Below are 14,423 nucleotides of genomic sequence, written 5' to 3'. Positions count from 1 at the left end.
CAACATCTTCAACAACTTACGCATTTTTTGAAGAGGCAGGCAAGGTTTCCCAGAAGATGTTTCAAAGGCAGAGGCAATAGCATGAATCAGGTATGTACCCCAAACACAAACTACTCTTCTTCACCACATAGTTGCACAAGGATTATGAATCACAATCTCTATGAAAGAATTAAACTTTGCTCGCAGCTATAAACGATAGATGCACAACATACGCAGTTAGTAAATTGCAATATGTTTCTATCATTGAAAATATCAATAACTACACAATGCCATTTTTCACATTTGCTCAAGATATAAATGTATATCTATGTGCAGCCTAAAATTTCCTGACCTATATATGCCAAAATACCCTCAGAACTTTGCTGGAAAAAATAATACCAGGGTAAGAGGGGGTGTACACCGACAATCAGCTATACAATAATATACGAATCCAAAAAAATCAGTACTAGAAAAGGGCTTCATAAGATGGTGAACTGACAGACCTCAAGAAAAGGGGCCGTCTTGTTCATCATGAGCTGGGGATTTCAAAGAACCAGCTCCATGAGTCCCTTGTTCACAAGATGCTCCATTGGATGAATCTTCATCTTCACTGCCTTGCTTAAAGGATCTTGCTTTAAATGAACCAGTTCCTAAGGAAGGACCGCAGAGTTGGCAAGGGTTGGAAGATCTCCGGGAACACCAGTGATCTGGAACACTCAAAAAGTGTGTGTCTATGAACTTCCTAAATCTCTTCTTATATTCTCTTGGAGAGACAATAGTTGGCTGCACGTTTTTGGGAACAACAAGTGAAGACTTGACCCAGCTCTCGAGATATTTGTCCCAAGTATACTGCCTGAGGTAGTCTATGATACCACCCACCAATTCGCGACGCTGTGTATCCACTCCTACCAGAAGAGAGTAGTCCATCACGTTGATCGACTGATAAGCAATGAAACAAACAATAGTTAGTGTTTATAGCAAATCAAATCCATGAATGTAATGGAAGAAAATTAAAAGAAACTAACATTGAGGAAATTAGTATCATTATACACAGCCCGCTGCAGATTCCGCTTTGATCTCCTGCTGACATAGAGAGGTGATATATTCATATCATTCACAAAATTTTGATCCAAAAGAACATCTTCAGCATCATTGCCAGCAGTTAATCGAGCATGCAACGCTCCCTTAAGATCATACTGTTTGGAAATCTGTCGACCAAATGAAAGATTCTCCATCACTATCAGATCATGCCGGGTTTCCTTCCCATACTTTGTTGCTCTTATGACAACCTAAACAAGTTTAGTTAAGAATAAGCACAAGAGACTTTATGCCACCTCAAATAGAGCCATAAGTAAGGATAGAAATAGATACACTAACCTGGTAGAGGCCAAGAATCTTAGCAAGACATGTCTGGTTTCCTTTCTCATAGCACTCATTCATGTAGTCAAAGTAGTTTGGGGCGAACTTCATGAATGACTCAAACTCTGTCCTCTTGATTTCCTTAATGATGAACCTGTCATCTAGTGTTTTTGCAAAAAAAGATTTACTCTTTCCACCTTTAGCATTCCAATACCTACAACGGCTTAGGGAAGCAATATAACTAACTTCTGAAGGACAACATCGATCCCGCAACTGACGGAACTGGCTTGCGTATGCACATACAACAGAGTACTTACGTTTCCCTGGATATTTCCCCAAACCCATAGAGACTTCTGGATGGCTTGCACCATAGGAGACTAATGATTCTAACAAATTTAAACCATCAAAACTTGAAGAATGTAGATCACCCATGGATGCAGAAGGAGAATGCATGCTATCCAAATCGAAAGATCCAAAAGAGGACCAATTAGGGGCTGTTAAAGAAAATATTCTTGGTAGGCTCTGAGAACCCTCAAAGGATTTTGTATCGATTCCTCTTTCTCTCTGAACATCCACTGCCAGATCTTCTGTCGCTACAGCATCATCCTTTAATAGGGTCAAAGCACAGGCTATTATGCTTGAGAATTCATCTTCATAGTCAGATACAATATAGTCATCCATGCCAAGAGGAATGTGCAATTTGGAACCCTCGTCAGAGATCAATTTTTGAGCTGTAGACTCTGTAGCATAGCTACTACAAGATTCAAATTTTGGCAAGTATCCTCTCTGGAGATCTTCAAGGTATTCACGTCGGATGTCTGTAAAGGGTGCCCAGACCCAGCCTTTACCATTTTCCAGGTTGGAGAATATAGAAAGATAATGCTTAAATCTCAAAGAATTATTCAAATCGGAACCAACCCCTTCAATGTCTGAAGATATCGATATTATATGACCAGTCTGCATTTCCATAGCTGAATCAAGATTTTCCTGTTTAGAGTTTCCTTCAAGAGAATCAAAATGATCTTCTGAAGTAGGTTTCACCAAGAAATCATGGGCTCCTGCTCCATTTTCATTCAATCTACCAATATTTTCTGCCACAGTTAGTGTAGGTTTGTCTTCATTAGATCCTTCTACATCTCCATCAATAGGTATTTCTTTAATTGGATAGTCATCACTTCCATCAAAATCTTGCTTGAATTCGGATTCAGAAATTTCCTCAACACCAGTATCAGCCTCAGTTAATGCCTGTTCGAAAATGCCATCCTCCTTCACTAAATCCGAACCAATCACCTTAAATTCTGAAGAGAGCAATGCATGTAATCTTCGATCCCATATGCATGATTCCAGCATAAGATCCAATCGCACTCTATTCAAGCTTAGGATCTTACAAACAGCACCATCCTCACTTCCATTTGTTGCATTTTGAACTTCAACCTAATAAAAAATTTCATTTATATCAAGAGCACTGTAACTACGTAATGTGGAAAAAGCATATAAAACCTAAGTTTAAAAGTTTTTGTAGTTGGAAATGATGTGAAACCAAACAGCATATTATTCTAACCTATTTACTAGAGCTAACTGATTTCAACATAAATTTTCAGACTTGCAAAAAACTTAGTCATACTTACATCTAGATTTGCTTACTCCAATGTACTGTAAGTTACCCATACACCATTCTACAATTGTATAGAGAAGAAACCATCGAGAAATCCATTTATAATTATGTAAATTATAAATGTTCCTTTTTCATATGATAAATGATTTTGATGGTAGATAAACAAATCACTAAGAAAATAGGAGTAACTGAGACGTAGGTCTAATCTTTATTAAAGCTAAAAGATGGATAAAAAAAATGTAGTATAAGAATACAAATCTTACCTCAAATTGAGACCTTTCCTCTCTCAACATCTCCACAATATCAGAAAATTCCATATCTGAACCTTGAATTTTCAAGGTTACCCCAACATAACGATTTCTGAGATCCATCAAACATTTTTCGATCTCAAGGAACATTGAGATCCCTTTCGAGTACACCTTAAAAACAGAAATCAACGATACGAGTCAAAAGATGAAAGGAAGAGGTGATTCTTTAGCTAGAGCACCAGTGAGATAAAATAGCAAAATAATTTATTAAAGTACATACATTCTCAGAATCTTTCTTAAGAAACTCTCCTCCGCCTAAATAGTTAAACTGCATCATCTGAGGTGGAAGCGAAACTGAGTAGGTCGAAACTAGAGAGTACTTGAACATTGCAACCATGGGCCCCGATCTGCATAATTGTCAAAAATTATGAGAGTTTATCACAGAGTAGAAAGTAAATGCAAATAGAGATGCTAAATGAAGCACCCAGGAATTGGCAAGCTCTTATTTAAGAGCCATCCAGGTAGAAGGAATTCAGCTTCCTTGTTTCTTTGTATTTGTTTTTTTGTTTTGTTTTTTTAGGGTGGTGGGGTGGGGGTGGGGGGGGTTAATGCCCATCTCAACAAAAATGTATTAACAAACCACAAACCAAAAAATAGTACATTTCTGATTAGACCTTCCAATAATAGCTAAAAATTTAAAATAAAGCATACCCAAAGAAGTGGATGAAATCCTTATGGTAAGAATGACCACAGCAGGATGGACTACTGAATGAAGAGTGATTCGAAAAACTCAGTTCCAAAAACTTTCCAAATGACAACCCGCGGGCGGCAGTGGATATTAATACCCTTTTTGTGGATTTTGGGCTACCATCACTGAGTTTACACCGCCCACAGCGACTCCACATCCAAAGCTTCCCTTCAGTTTCCCCTGGCAGAATTTTTCTTGCAGGAAGACGTCTAACTTGGATTGTAAGTTGTTTATTGTGATGTGCATAGTAGAAGAAGTGTGCCTCAGGCGGTTCGTCACAAACTTTACACTGGAGTCTCTGCTCAGAGGAAGAATTTATGTTAGCTCCATAGCACAAGTATAAATAAATGTTCAAAATATCAAACCATATAACATATCAATTGGACAAAGTAAATACTCATAATTAATTTGTAAAAACCAACTTCTACGAACCTGATTGAGCAAATTATCCTGCAAAAACTTGCCAAGTGGAACATCAAAACTGCGGTAAAACTTAATATGGGAAAAATGGCGGTGCTCACAAATACTTCCAAGTGAAGCATTGTGGCTGGACATCAGAACCAATATACTCTCAGAATCTAAGACTGAATTGATCTCATCCTTGACATCACAGTTTTCCAATGTGTCTGAAGATTCTAGCTGATGGGGCTGTTCATTGTTCAGTAAATTCTCTCCCTCGTGTCTAGCTTTGGGCTTATCGTAACAATATTCCGCTTCCTCTTGAAGACTAGAGATCTGAACATTATATTTTTCATCCGGACCATCCTGATTTGTTAAATCAGAATCAAGCAGACTCAGCTTCTTCTGAGGAGAGTTGGAGAGAAGAGGAAAACTATCATCCATATCTCTTTGGATAGATGTTGAAATAGAAAGACCAGGAAATGTTTCAGGATTGCATGCTTCTAATGACACTGAAGAATCGCCTTCTGGTGATGAGATCAGAGTCTGTGGCTTGTCCTGATCAGACAAGCGAAAATCAAGTGCAAATGGCTTGTTCAATTCTGTGTTACATGGCATATCAGCAAAAGCAGTTGACTCATTAGTCCCTACCAATGTTGATTTTATATCAGTAAGGGCTAGATCAATCATCTCATCGGGAGAAATTGTGGAGAACATTGCAGTTTGATCTAATAGGAAAGAGGTCTCAAGCATAAGATGATATGCCATGACAACCGCACAGCGTACTACACATTTAATTCTTTTCAGTTCGTCGCTGTTAGCTCCCATCAGCAGGATCTGTGCATCATAAAACAAATCAGGTCATATACACAAGCACTTTTGATGAGCTTAAGCGAAATATCTCAGATTTAATCACATCATGTAGAATGTAATGGTTATGCTGGTACTACAGTTAAGGAATTATTCTGGAATGGCGATGAAAATTATGAATAACTCTATTATAGTCACGTATACTCGATATTAAATTCAAAACTGTTAACCACAAAAAAATGAAGAAAGGCATGGGATTATAGTAGAGTTGTTTTTTCATGATCAACAAAAATGTATGCAAAGAACTTAACAAAGAAAGGGAGAACATACAGCAGCTATCCATAATACACGAAATTGATTGAAGTGGAGCATAATTTACAATTTTGGTGGTGATCTTCTCTCTTTTTGAAACTCTAACTGAGCCTAGTTCATGCATCTAAACAATAAGAACACCAATAGGTAGTAATTTCATCTTTGAAATGTGAACTTACTGTACAAGCAAGCCTAGTAGGAGCACCCTCCAGGAACATTAATGTTTTGCTTGGTTTTTTCCCACTTTCCTTAGGAGCAGCATATTCTTCTACAAACTTTTCAATACGAAAGGAGTCACACTGCCTATGTTTTTGACCTATTCCAACCTCGGAGGCCAATATAGGTGACCCAATGCAACGAGCAACTCTCTCCAAGCGGTGGAACTTCATATCAAAGACTAGTGTAATTCCTTTTGCTAGAATAGACTCTTGTATGTCTCGAGAAACTGATTTCTCAACCAACATCACATTAGGATGGTACATGTCTATCATATCAATGATAGTTTTCAAATTGTCGTTCTCCTGTTATGGAAAAAATATGATGAGAAAAGGAAAATGGATGTTTATATAGAGGGTCATGTATGAGGTTGAAAGAATGGAATTTAATTACCTGCTGCATTGATTCAAATGATGACAAACCGCCCGCAGAAAGCCCAAGTGCACCATGGATCAGCAGCAGTCTTGGGCTTTTATACTTTGTTGGCATGTGTTTATGAGCAGCATGCTTTTTGAAGACTAGTCCTTTAATCAGTTGACTGCAAAATCGAAATACAATTAGAAAATTTTATTAACATAATTGTATGTAGATAAGTAAGTAGTGCTATCAGAAAAAAATAAAACCTAAAACAAACAGCAAGCCACATGCTAATTTTTGTTCAACATATGCCCTTGCATCAGTGGTAGAAGATTTAAATGGGAACCTATAGACCTGAATATAGGGACTACTTCGGAAAAAAAGACAATAGGCTAGTCTGATGTAATAGAACAAGAAACGGTGTCTGATGCAGAAGTTTTGCAATTGGAGCTACAACATGAAAAATCAAAAGTTACAAAATTATAAATAATTACTCATCTATAAACAAATGACATTGAGCATAATACCAAGAAGCCAGGATCATTTACTAGGCATATAAATTTGTTATCCACTTTTAATGTTAATCTAACAAGAACTAATGAGTTATTCAGGGGTGCTTGATTTGCAAGAGGGTAGCAAAATGAATGAAACATGATTGTTTGGTCAAGATAAATCATTCCCCATCTGATCACTTTTGTTCCACATGGCCCAAAAGGAGGAATTCCCTAGCCATCCCCCACTTCCATCATAAAATATAAATCCAAGTTCCTTCTAAACTGCCGCTGAGACTGGCAGACTAGGTATCTAAGCTAACTTTACAGACAAAAGTCCAATTTTTGAGGCCCTATACGATGTATCAAACCCAATGCCAAATGCAAGCAGAACTGTGTCAAATTATTACCTCTGTGTGCGGGAACCAGTTGCAATACATTTAATCTTTACATATCCATCTGGATCCATTGCCTTACCCTCATGTGCATCTGGCCTAACATAACTAGCCGCCTCCCATGATAGAGAAGTCACTATATCAACCCAATCCTCGCCGCTGTTTCCAGAAGAATAGACACCCACTGATTTCACCAGTTGACTAATGAGAGACCTAAATTTACCATGCTTCATGTCATGCATGGCTTTAAGTTTTTCCTCTTTGAACCTATGACTTCCGCTGCCTTCTTCTTCAAAGCTGCTCAAGGAACTAGGTTTAGCCCAGGCCGCACCATAACCACACTCAACATCATCGTCATCATAGTTTGATATACTTCCTAACACATCATCCTCTTGGTCATCTGGTTCTGGAGGAAGCCAAAACTCAGCATTTATTTCATCATTCAAAGATGACACTTCAGACGACTCGTCGACAGAAGAAATTGATCTTTCCACTTTGTTATCCAACACTGACTTAACTTCTGCAATTTCTGTATCTCCTATATTTTCACTAGGCCTCAAACTACCAACATGGCTGACTTGCTTACTATCAGGCTTCACCACATCATCATCTGGGCGAAAACCATTTAAATTAATTGCTGAAACAGAATCATCCATGCTTCCCTTTGATGAGGAACTAAAATCTTCTTGACTACTATCTGTGCCACTATCCTCTATGCATCCCCTGATTGTAGGTTAAAAAAAATAAGTTTATAATAAAGTTGAAACAAGGAAAATATTCAAAATGCATGGGAAGCAATCTTCCAGATCATTTTTTTCCTAACACCAATTAACATAATAAAATGGATATTTTACCTCTCACATGAGTTTGCAACAACTGAAATATCACCTGAAAATTTGAAGGTATGAGTGACGAAACAAAGAAGAAAAACAGTGGAGATAGTTGGTTGGGACAGAAAATCAAGAGGAATAGTACTGCTGTTTGATGTGGTACTTTCGATGCTTTTTAGAGAAGCAGTCACACTGATTGATGGCATTGCGCAAGAACTTGAATTTTCTCGGTTTGGACTTTCTTTATAGATCTTCTTACCGCACAACTTGCAGGACTGGATCAAAGGCCCACTGTCTAGTTCTGGAGAATACTCATTTCCCTGTTCTGTGCAATCGCTTGATTTTGCAAGCTTTTCACCACAGTGATGGCACATATTACATTCAATTCAACTTCAGCCTGCACATTCATATTATACTAGTAGTTCAGTAGAATATGGCACAAAAAATCTTCTGAAATTAAAGGGAAGAACATCAAGAATTCCAACCAAGAGAAAAAAAACAACCAAGATTCAACAACGCAAATTGTAACAAGAATATTTGTCGTTACAAATTGCCACATAAACATACAAAATTCACCTGGCAACAGAATATAGAGCTTTTCTTTCAAATCATGACAAACATTTGTTAACGGAAATCAGCAGAAATAGTTCAAGAATTTATTTACAGCAGCTTGGTATGATGAATACTAATCAGTTTTAAACAACAATATGCAGCCCCTCAGATGGAACAACATAATTGATTTCATTAAGACACCAAAAAACCAACAGAAAATTTATAGTTCAACAACCACCTGTGCACAACTAATGCGATGTCTAGAAAATTCCAATTACTCATTATTTGTAACTAATTGCAATATTGAAATCAAAAAATTAGGAGCTGAGCTGCAGAGTTCTGATCCAGTATTTCATTGCAACACAAAGATCATTTGAAATCACCAAAAACAAAACTGCCTACAAATTCTACAGATTAATCAAATCACTCTAAATCTCGTAATACATCACCGAAAGTCCTAAAATGCGCACCAAATAACTACAAATCAAAACTTTCAGCAATTCACGGGGAGCTGATTTGTTGACTCTTTAGTCAACATACTAAATCTTAACATCACAATCCAGCTCATTCTACCTTGATGAGGTCCAAACTACAGCTTGGATGACTCAAAGCAAATTAAATTAAAAGAGAGGAAGGATGGTTCCAGAAGTGTTGAACAAATCCAATGAAGAAGAAATCATGACCTTGAACACTCACCAGTAAAAGAAAAATCGATTAAATTGCGTAGCCAATCTTCAGAGCCCAGATGATATCTCTCTTCAAGGTACAGAGATTTGAAAATCTTGACATGCAGATAGAAAAATGGGGTACTGAATTCAAGGAAGTTTGCTGGAAGAGCGATGTATAAAAAAGCAAGCAAGAAATTTCAGTCTCCCCAGCGGGGCCCACTCCGCCTTGTACACAAATAAAAATCAAATTCCTTTTTTATTACAAATACGGCGTATTTTATCAAACAAATTCAACAAAAAGAAGCCAATGCAATCATTTATTGTTCTCTGCATACTCGAAAGTCAAATTTTATTTTAGTGAAAATTATCTTCCATCACTGTCTGTATATAATTTTATACTAGTACTATTGTATATATAAAAAAAATTAACATACTGTATTACATTATTACTAATGATGGATAGAAAAAATTTGATATAATTGATATCAATACTATAACTTTCTGAATTTAATTCATATTTATTGCTGTACCTAAAATTGCATTCTACAACCTAATATCGGTTATTCTGATACGTATTTCTTAAATCATTATTTTCGCAATAAATACGTATAAAATCATCACATGCTTTTTTTCTCTATATTATATATTGACAATAGCCCCATGATCAAGAAATCAATTGTCGTCATCTATAAGTAGCATCTTCTTAACAAAAAAAATTGTCGCTTATGATACTATTTTAGATTTATTGAACTACCACAAAATTAAATACTAACGATATATGACCTAAACGCAGCCTAATGTAGTTTTAGAAATAAATTGTTTTGTGAACTACACGTTAATGGCTTAATTTACAAATCTATCCCTGTATATATTTATATTCCAATGTGACTATTTATTCACAAGAAAACATATAAAATCATTTTCGTAATCTCCTATTCAGTTTTGACCATTTGTCGATACTAGATTTCTTTTTCAAATTATGGTCCCTCTTTTAGAATCTTTTCATTTCATCGTTATGTTTGGCGGTGATTAAAAAATTGATTATTTTTCCTGTTTTAGTCTTTTAGATATTTAATAATCGGCTACTTGAAACAGAAGGAAAGCACCTTTTCAAAGTAGATATATTGTGAAAGTTCAGTGATTGGATAAAATGTCATTTTTGGATGTCTTAAATGCTCTACATGGTGAGCTGGTAAAGTGTAGTGCTATCATTTTTAATTTATTTAAAGTGTTATTATGTTCTATTAATCAAAATCATTTCTAGGAGTATAATCAAGATGTATAATACACTTGTTACATTTTTTTTATGTTTGCTTCGGAATACAAGGTCTAGAACTCAATATAAATATATAATGAAACCAATATTGATAAACATGATATTACTGGGAAATTTCTTTTTAAAAGTTACGTGTTAAATTATTAAAAGAAAAGGGTATTTCCAATTTATTTATTTTTTCCTTTTCTACAAAATGACAACAATAATAAATTTATTATTTTGTAATTGTAAAGTGTCCAAATCGCACTTCAAAGTGGGTAGCTAGGTAGTTCATACACAAATTGGAGCAAGTGGAAATTTCACCTTTTATGTTGAATCATTAGTCTAGTGGAGTTTTTTTATTGCAAATTATGGAGGCCTAAGATTAGCTTAGGTTTGGACCAATAATCTATTATTATTTCGATTAATTTTGAGTTCGATTTGGTGATTGCAATAATTTTTGTTCTATGGATCTCACAATTTATTAATCAAACAAACTTTGATTATGATTAATTAAATTCAATTATTTTCATCTTTAATAAAAAAAATTATGTATTTCATATTTTTTGAAAAAAAATGTCATTTACATTATATATAATCTAGTATATTAAATAATCTAACCAACCAAAAATACTTTACTATTTTTATCTTAATTTTAATATTAACGGTCAAATAATAACATAAAAATCAATAACAATATTAACCATCACTTTACATACTGGGTTTTGACATTAATTTAATCTTAAAATTATTCTTGATTTCAATCCATCACGACAACACTAGAAGATTCTTAATTTCATTTGATATTTGGAATACACATGTGTATCAGTTATCACCATATGGACATAATTCCTCAAAACATAATAGTAAAAAGATATGCATATTGTGATAGTTTTCAAAATAGTCACGAATAAAAACCAACGTAAGTGTGCTTACTGTTTAGCACGCAGTGATCAGATAAAAGATTTGCTTGTTCAATTAAGAAATTATGAGAGGTGTTGAATAAGCTCACATATATATATATATATATATATATATTTAAGTATATAAATTACTGCTTTATCTAAAATAACAATAATATTAAATGAGATTTTAATGAGCTCATTAAACAAATATTACTCCAAAAAAAACATGGCATGATATATTTTGACAGCCTATGAATTAAAATAATCAACTAATCAAGTATTTATTTTTTTATCAAATGAAATTGTGAATAATCAAATACATGGTTTATACGGTAATTCTAATTCCAATTGATGCATCATGCATGGTGCAATACAATTTTGTAACCAATATACAAGTACTTGCCAAAGTTAATTTGAAACAAAAATACTTGAATTGTCAATTTCATTGAAATTAAGGATTTTTGTATGACTGAATACAGAAAATTAAAATTAATTAAAGATTAGTGGGGCACGTTTTTGTACAAGATTTCGATTTATTAGGATAGGCCTAAATTACCGAAAGTTAGATACATAATCTTCAATGGATGTGACTTCGATTAGTCCAATGTACTGTTGGGTAAAAGGACATTTTCCTTCGCAACCATCTAAAATTGTATTTTTCTAAAACAAGTGCAGAAAATAAAATGACTCAACTACCGTAGAACGGATGGAGTAAAAAATTATCTAAAACAATAATTTACCTTTTGAATTGTGCCTTATTAGTAATTTCATAAAATTACTTATTTTTTAAAAAGGTTCAACCGCATAAGATCTCTTAAAACTTTATAAAATTTTGTGGTCTAATTACTATTTAGACTTGCTTAAGGACAGACTTTTTTGGCAAGAAATATTGCAGATGTAACAAATAATTTAATTTTGATTAAATTCGGAGCTAATAATTTGTTTTTATTTTTTGTTGAAACGTCAATATGAGCAGATACAGACTTAATATCCAACTTGAGAACTTATACTTATCATTTTTGGACTGCCCAGAATTTTAATCTTTTGATTTTGAAGATCTTGTGTTACTTATGATTTTTCATATCAAAGATCATTTCATAATAATAATTCGTATTGTATGATAATTGGGTTAGTGATCGATCAAATTTATCATGATCTTTGGTGATTTAATCTAATCTATCTCAACTTTGCTAATTAGTGTTTTATAATTAGATTAATGATTGAATTTATCCAGACCTATAGTGATTTTATCAAATTTGTTAAACTTTAACAATCCCATTTGTAAATATTTTCGTCCCAATCTATTTAAAAAGTGAATCAAATATATCAATCAGTTTTTAAATATTAATTATTTATGAAAATAAGTATAAGTGGAATATTATTCAATTCATTTTTCCTATACAATATTCAATCATTATAACTATTAATCTTTTATATAAAATTATTTGAAGGGTAATGATATAGTACTCCCTAGTTATCTTCTAGAAAACACGTAAAAAGAAAACTAGGTCAGCTGTAAATCTAGGAAATTTGAAAGTGGATGAATTATGAAACAAGTCAAACACAAAACTTACATGAAAATACCTAATCAAAACTCGTGGGTCACAATTATAACTTACATTTAAGACGAACTTGATCAGTTTAGATATTTCCAACTTGAGTCTTGACCATATAGAAATTGACAAATACTCCCTCCGTCCACAAAAAATTAACATGTTTTACCATTTTTGGATTGTCCATCAAAATTAGACTAATTCTAAAAATGAAAAATTTTATACCAATGTTAATCCTATACATTATTGTAAATGTGGACCATACAATCTACTTACACTACTTCTACCATATTTTTCCTCACTCTCTCTTACTTTACCAATTACATTAAAACTCGTGTCATTTACAACTTTATCTATCTTTTGTGGACGGAGTAATGTTTTTTTTTTATTTTAATGCTAAACATTTTTTTATGTCATGACAGGCCGTGCTACCAGGCAAGTAATCTGGTCGGATGTTTATAAAATGAAATTAAGGACAAAATGCTACTACAAAATTAAGAAAAATTAATTATTTTTAGCATTTCGTCACCGAAGATACACTTCATGGATGTAAACTGCATGCAATCCAAATTCAAAGATGCATGAGTCATGCCAATTAATTCTTACAAGTTACAATCATCAACTATTCCTATGTTTTCAATCACCTCTGCAATGGGACAACATAATTCTCATGGTGCGTTCTACTTTTAAGTAATACCCCTTTAAATAATACATATACTTATATAGGGAATTTGATTAATACCAAATTAGTTTTAAACTAATTTAGTTATATAATACAACCCTACTTATGTATAAGCATCCAGGCCCGGTCCTGAGTTTTTATTGGCCCGGGGCGGAACTAAAAGAGGGGCCCCATAATAATACTATAAACTAATAGTAACAATAGGCTTTAGCGCTGCCTGCCTTTGCGGCTCTCTGCTGTGGGCTCTTGTTTCTTGCTTGGACCTGGCCCAGTAGCATGTATATACTCATGTATGTATTTGGATTTTGGAGGCCCCAACATTTTGGGGGCCCGGGGCGGGGGCACTGCTCGACCCCCCCCGGGCCGGGCCTGTAAGCATCTTAACCACAAAACCAAATGCGATTTGTGATTATATTTAATTATATTAAGTTTACAAAAAGTTTTCCCATATAGGATTAGGAATACTATTTTTTCTATTTTGTTTTCGAAGATATTACTAAGGATTTTATAACATTGGGCCTGGGCTTATATACAAGTCTATTTTGGGCCAATATGGTATTCACAAAAACAATTCCGCATTGCCCTTCTAATGTTTAGATTTCATCAGTAAGTTCCAATGGTATAAAAAGAGTGTTATTAAACATTAAAAATTGCTATTTGTATTTTATATACATCATTCAAATGTTATAAACATTACATTGTTTTCAAAAGTTAATTCTAAATTAAATAAAACGATGATTTTCCTTTCCCTTCTGTATGTTGTGTGACTAATTGTGAAGTTTAAAATCGAAACTCTTTTCACGAATAAAAGGATGATGAAATATTTGTCTCCAACCCTTAAGAGTTAATAAGATCTTACCAAAATAAATCGAGTTGTATCAAAAATATTTATTTATTTCATGTTGATAGTTTCAGCTATTTTTCCTTCAATTATTTTCTACTCTTCGTATTACTTTATAAAAAAAAATTAATTTCTTTCCTCTGCTTCTATAGTCCTATTTTTCTTATTTATATATTGTTTTTAAAACAAGCAAGTATCAAGTTGAAAA

At 33.9% G+C, this 14,423-nt stretch overlaps 1 protein-coding gene across 2 annotated transcripts; it reads right to left on the bottom strand.

The window, feature by feature from the left end:
- Window positions 1–216: 216 nt before the first annotated feature.
- Window positions 217–9,139, bottom strand: LOC121786639 (putative 1-phosphatidylinositol-3-phosphate 5-kinase FAB1D). Of its 2 annotated transcripts, XM_042185276.1 has the most exons (13): window positions 9,008–9,139; window positions 7,905–8,156; window positions 7,784–7,817; window positions 6,945–7,652; window positions 6,080–6,224; window positions 5,650–5,991; window positions 4,382–5,185; window positions 3,913–4,247; window positions 3,482–3,608; window positions 3,217–3,372; window positions 1,357–2,772; window positions 1,005–1,268; window positions 217–918 (listed from the first exon to the last, which is right to left on the bottom strand). In XM_042185276.1, the coding sequence occupies exons 2-13, from the start codon at window positions 8,131–8,133 to the stop codon at window positions 484–486; spliced, it is 4,995 nt and encodes a 1,664-aa protein (XP_042041210.1). In that variant the 5' UTR covers window positions 8,134–8,156; window positions 9,008–9,139; the 3' UTR covers window positions 217–483. The 2 variants fall into 2 exon arrangements, with proteins under 2 accessions (XP_042041210.1, XP_042041207.1); XM_042185273.1 differs by having other exon boundaries at window positions 7,784–8,156.
- Between the last annotated feature and the right edge of the window lie 5,284 nt (window positions 9,140–14,423).

This window comes from Salvia splendens, chromosome 2 (genome assembly GCF_004379255.2).
Source record: "Salvia splendens isolate huo1 chromosome 2, SspV2, whole genome shotgun sequence".
NCBI classification, from domain to species: Eukaryota; Viridiplantae; Streptophyta; class Magnoliopsida; order Lamiales; family Lamiaceae; genus Salvia; species Salvia splendens.
The sequence above is the reverse complement of the archived record's forward strand: the minus strand, read 5'-3'. Positions and strand labels throughout refer to the sequence as shown.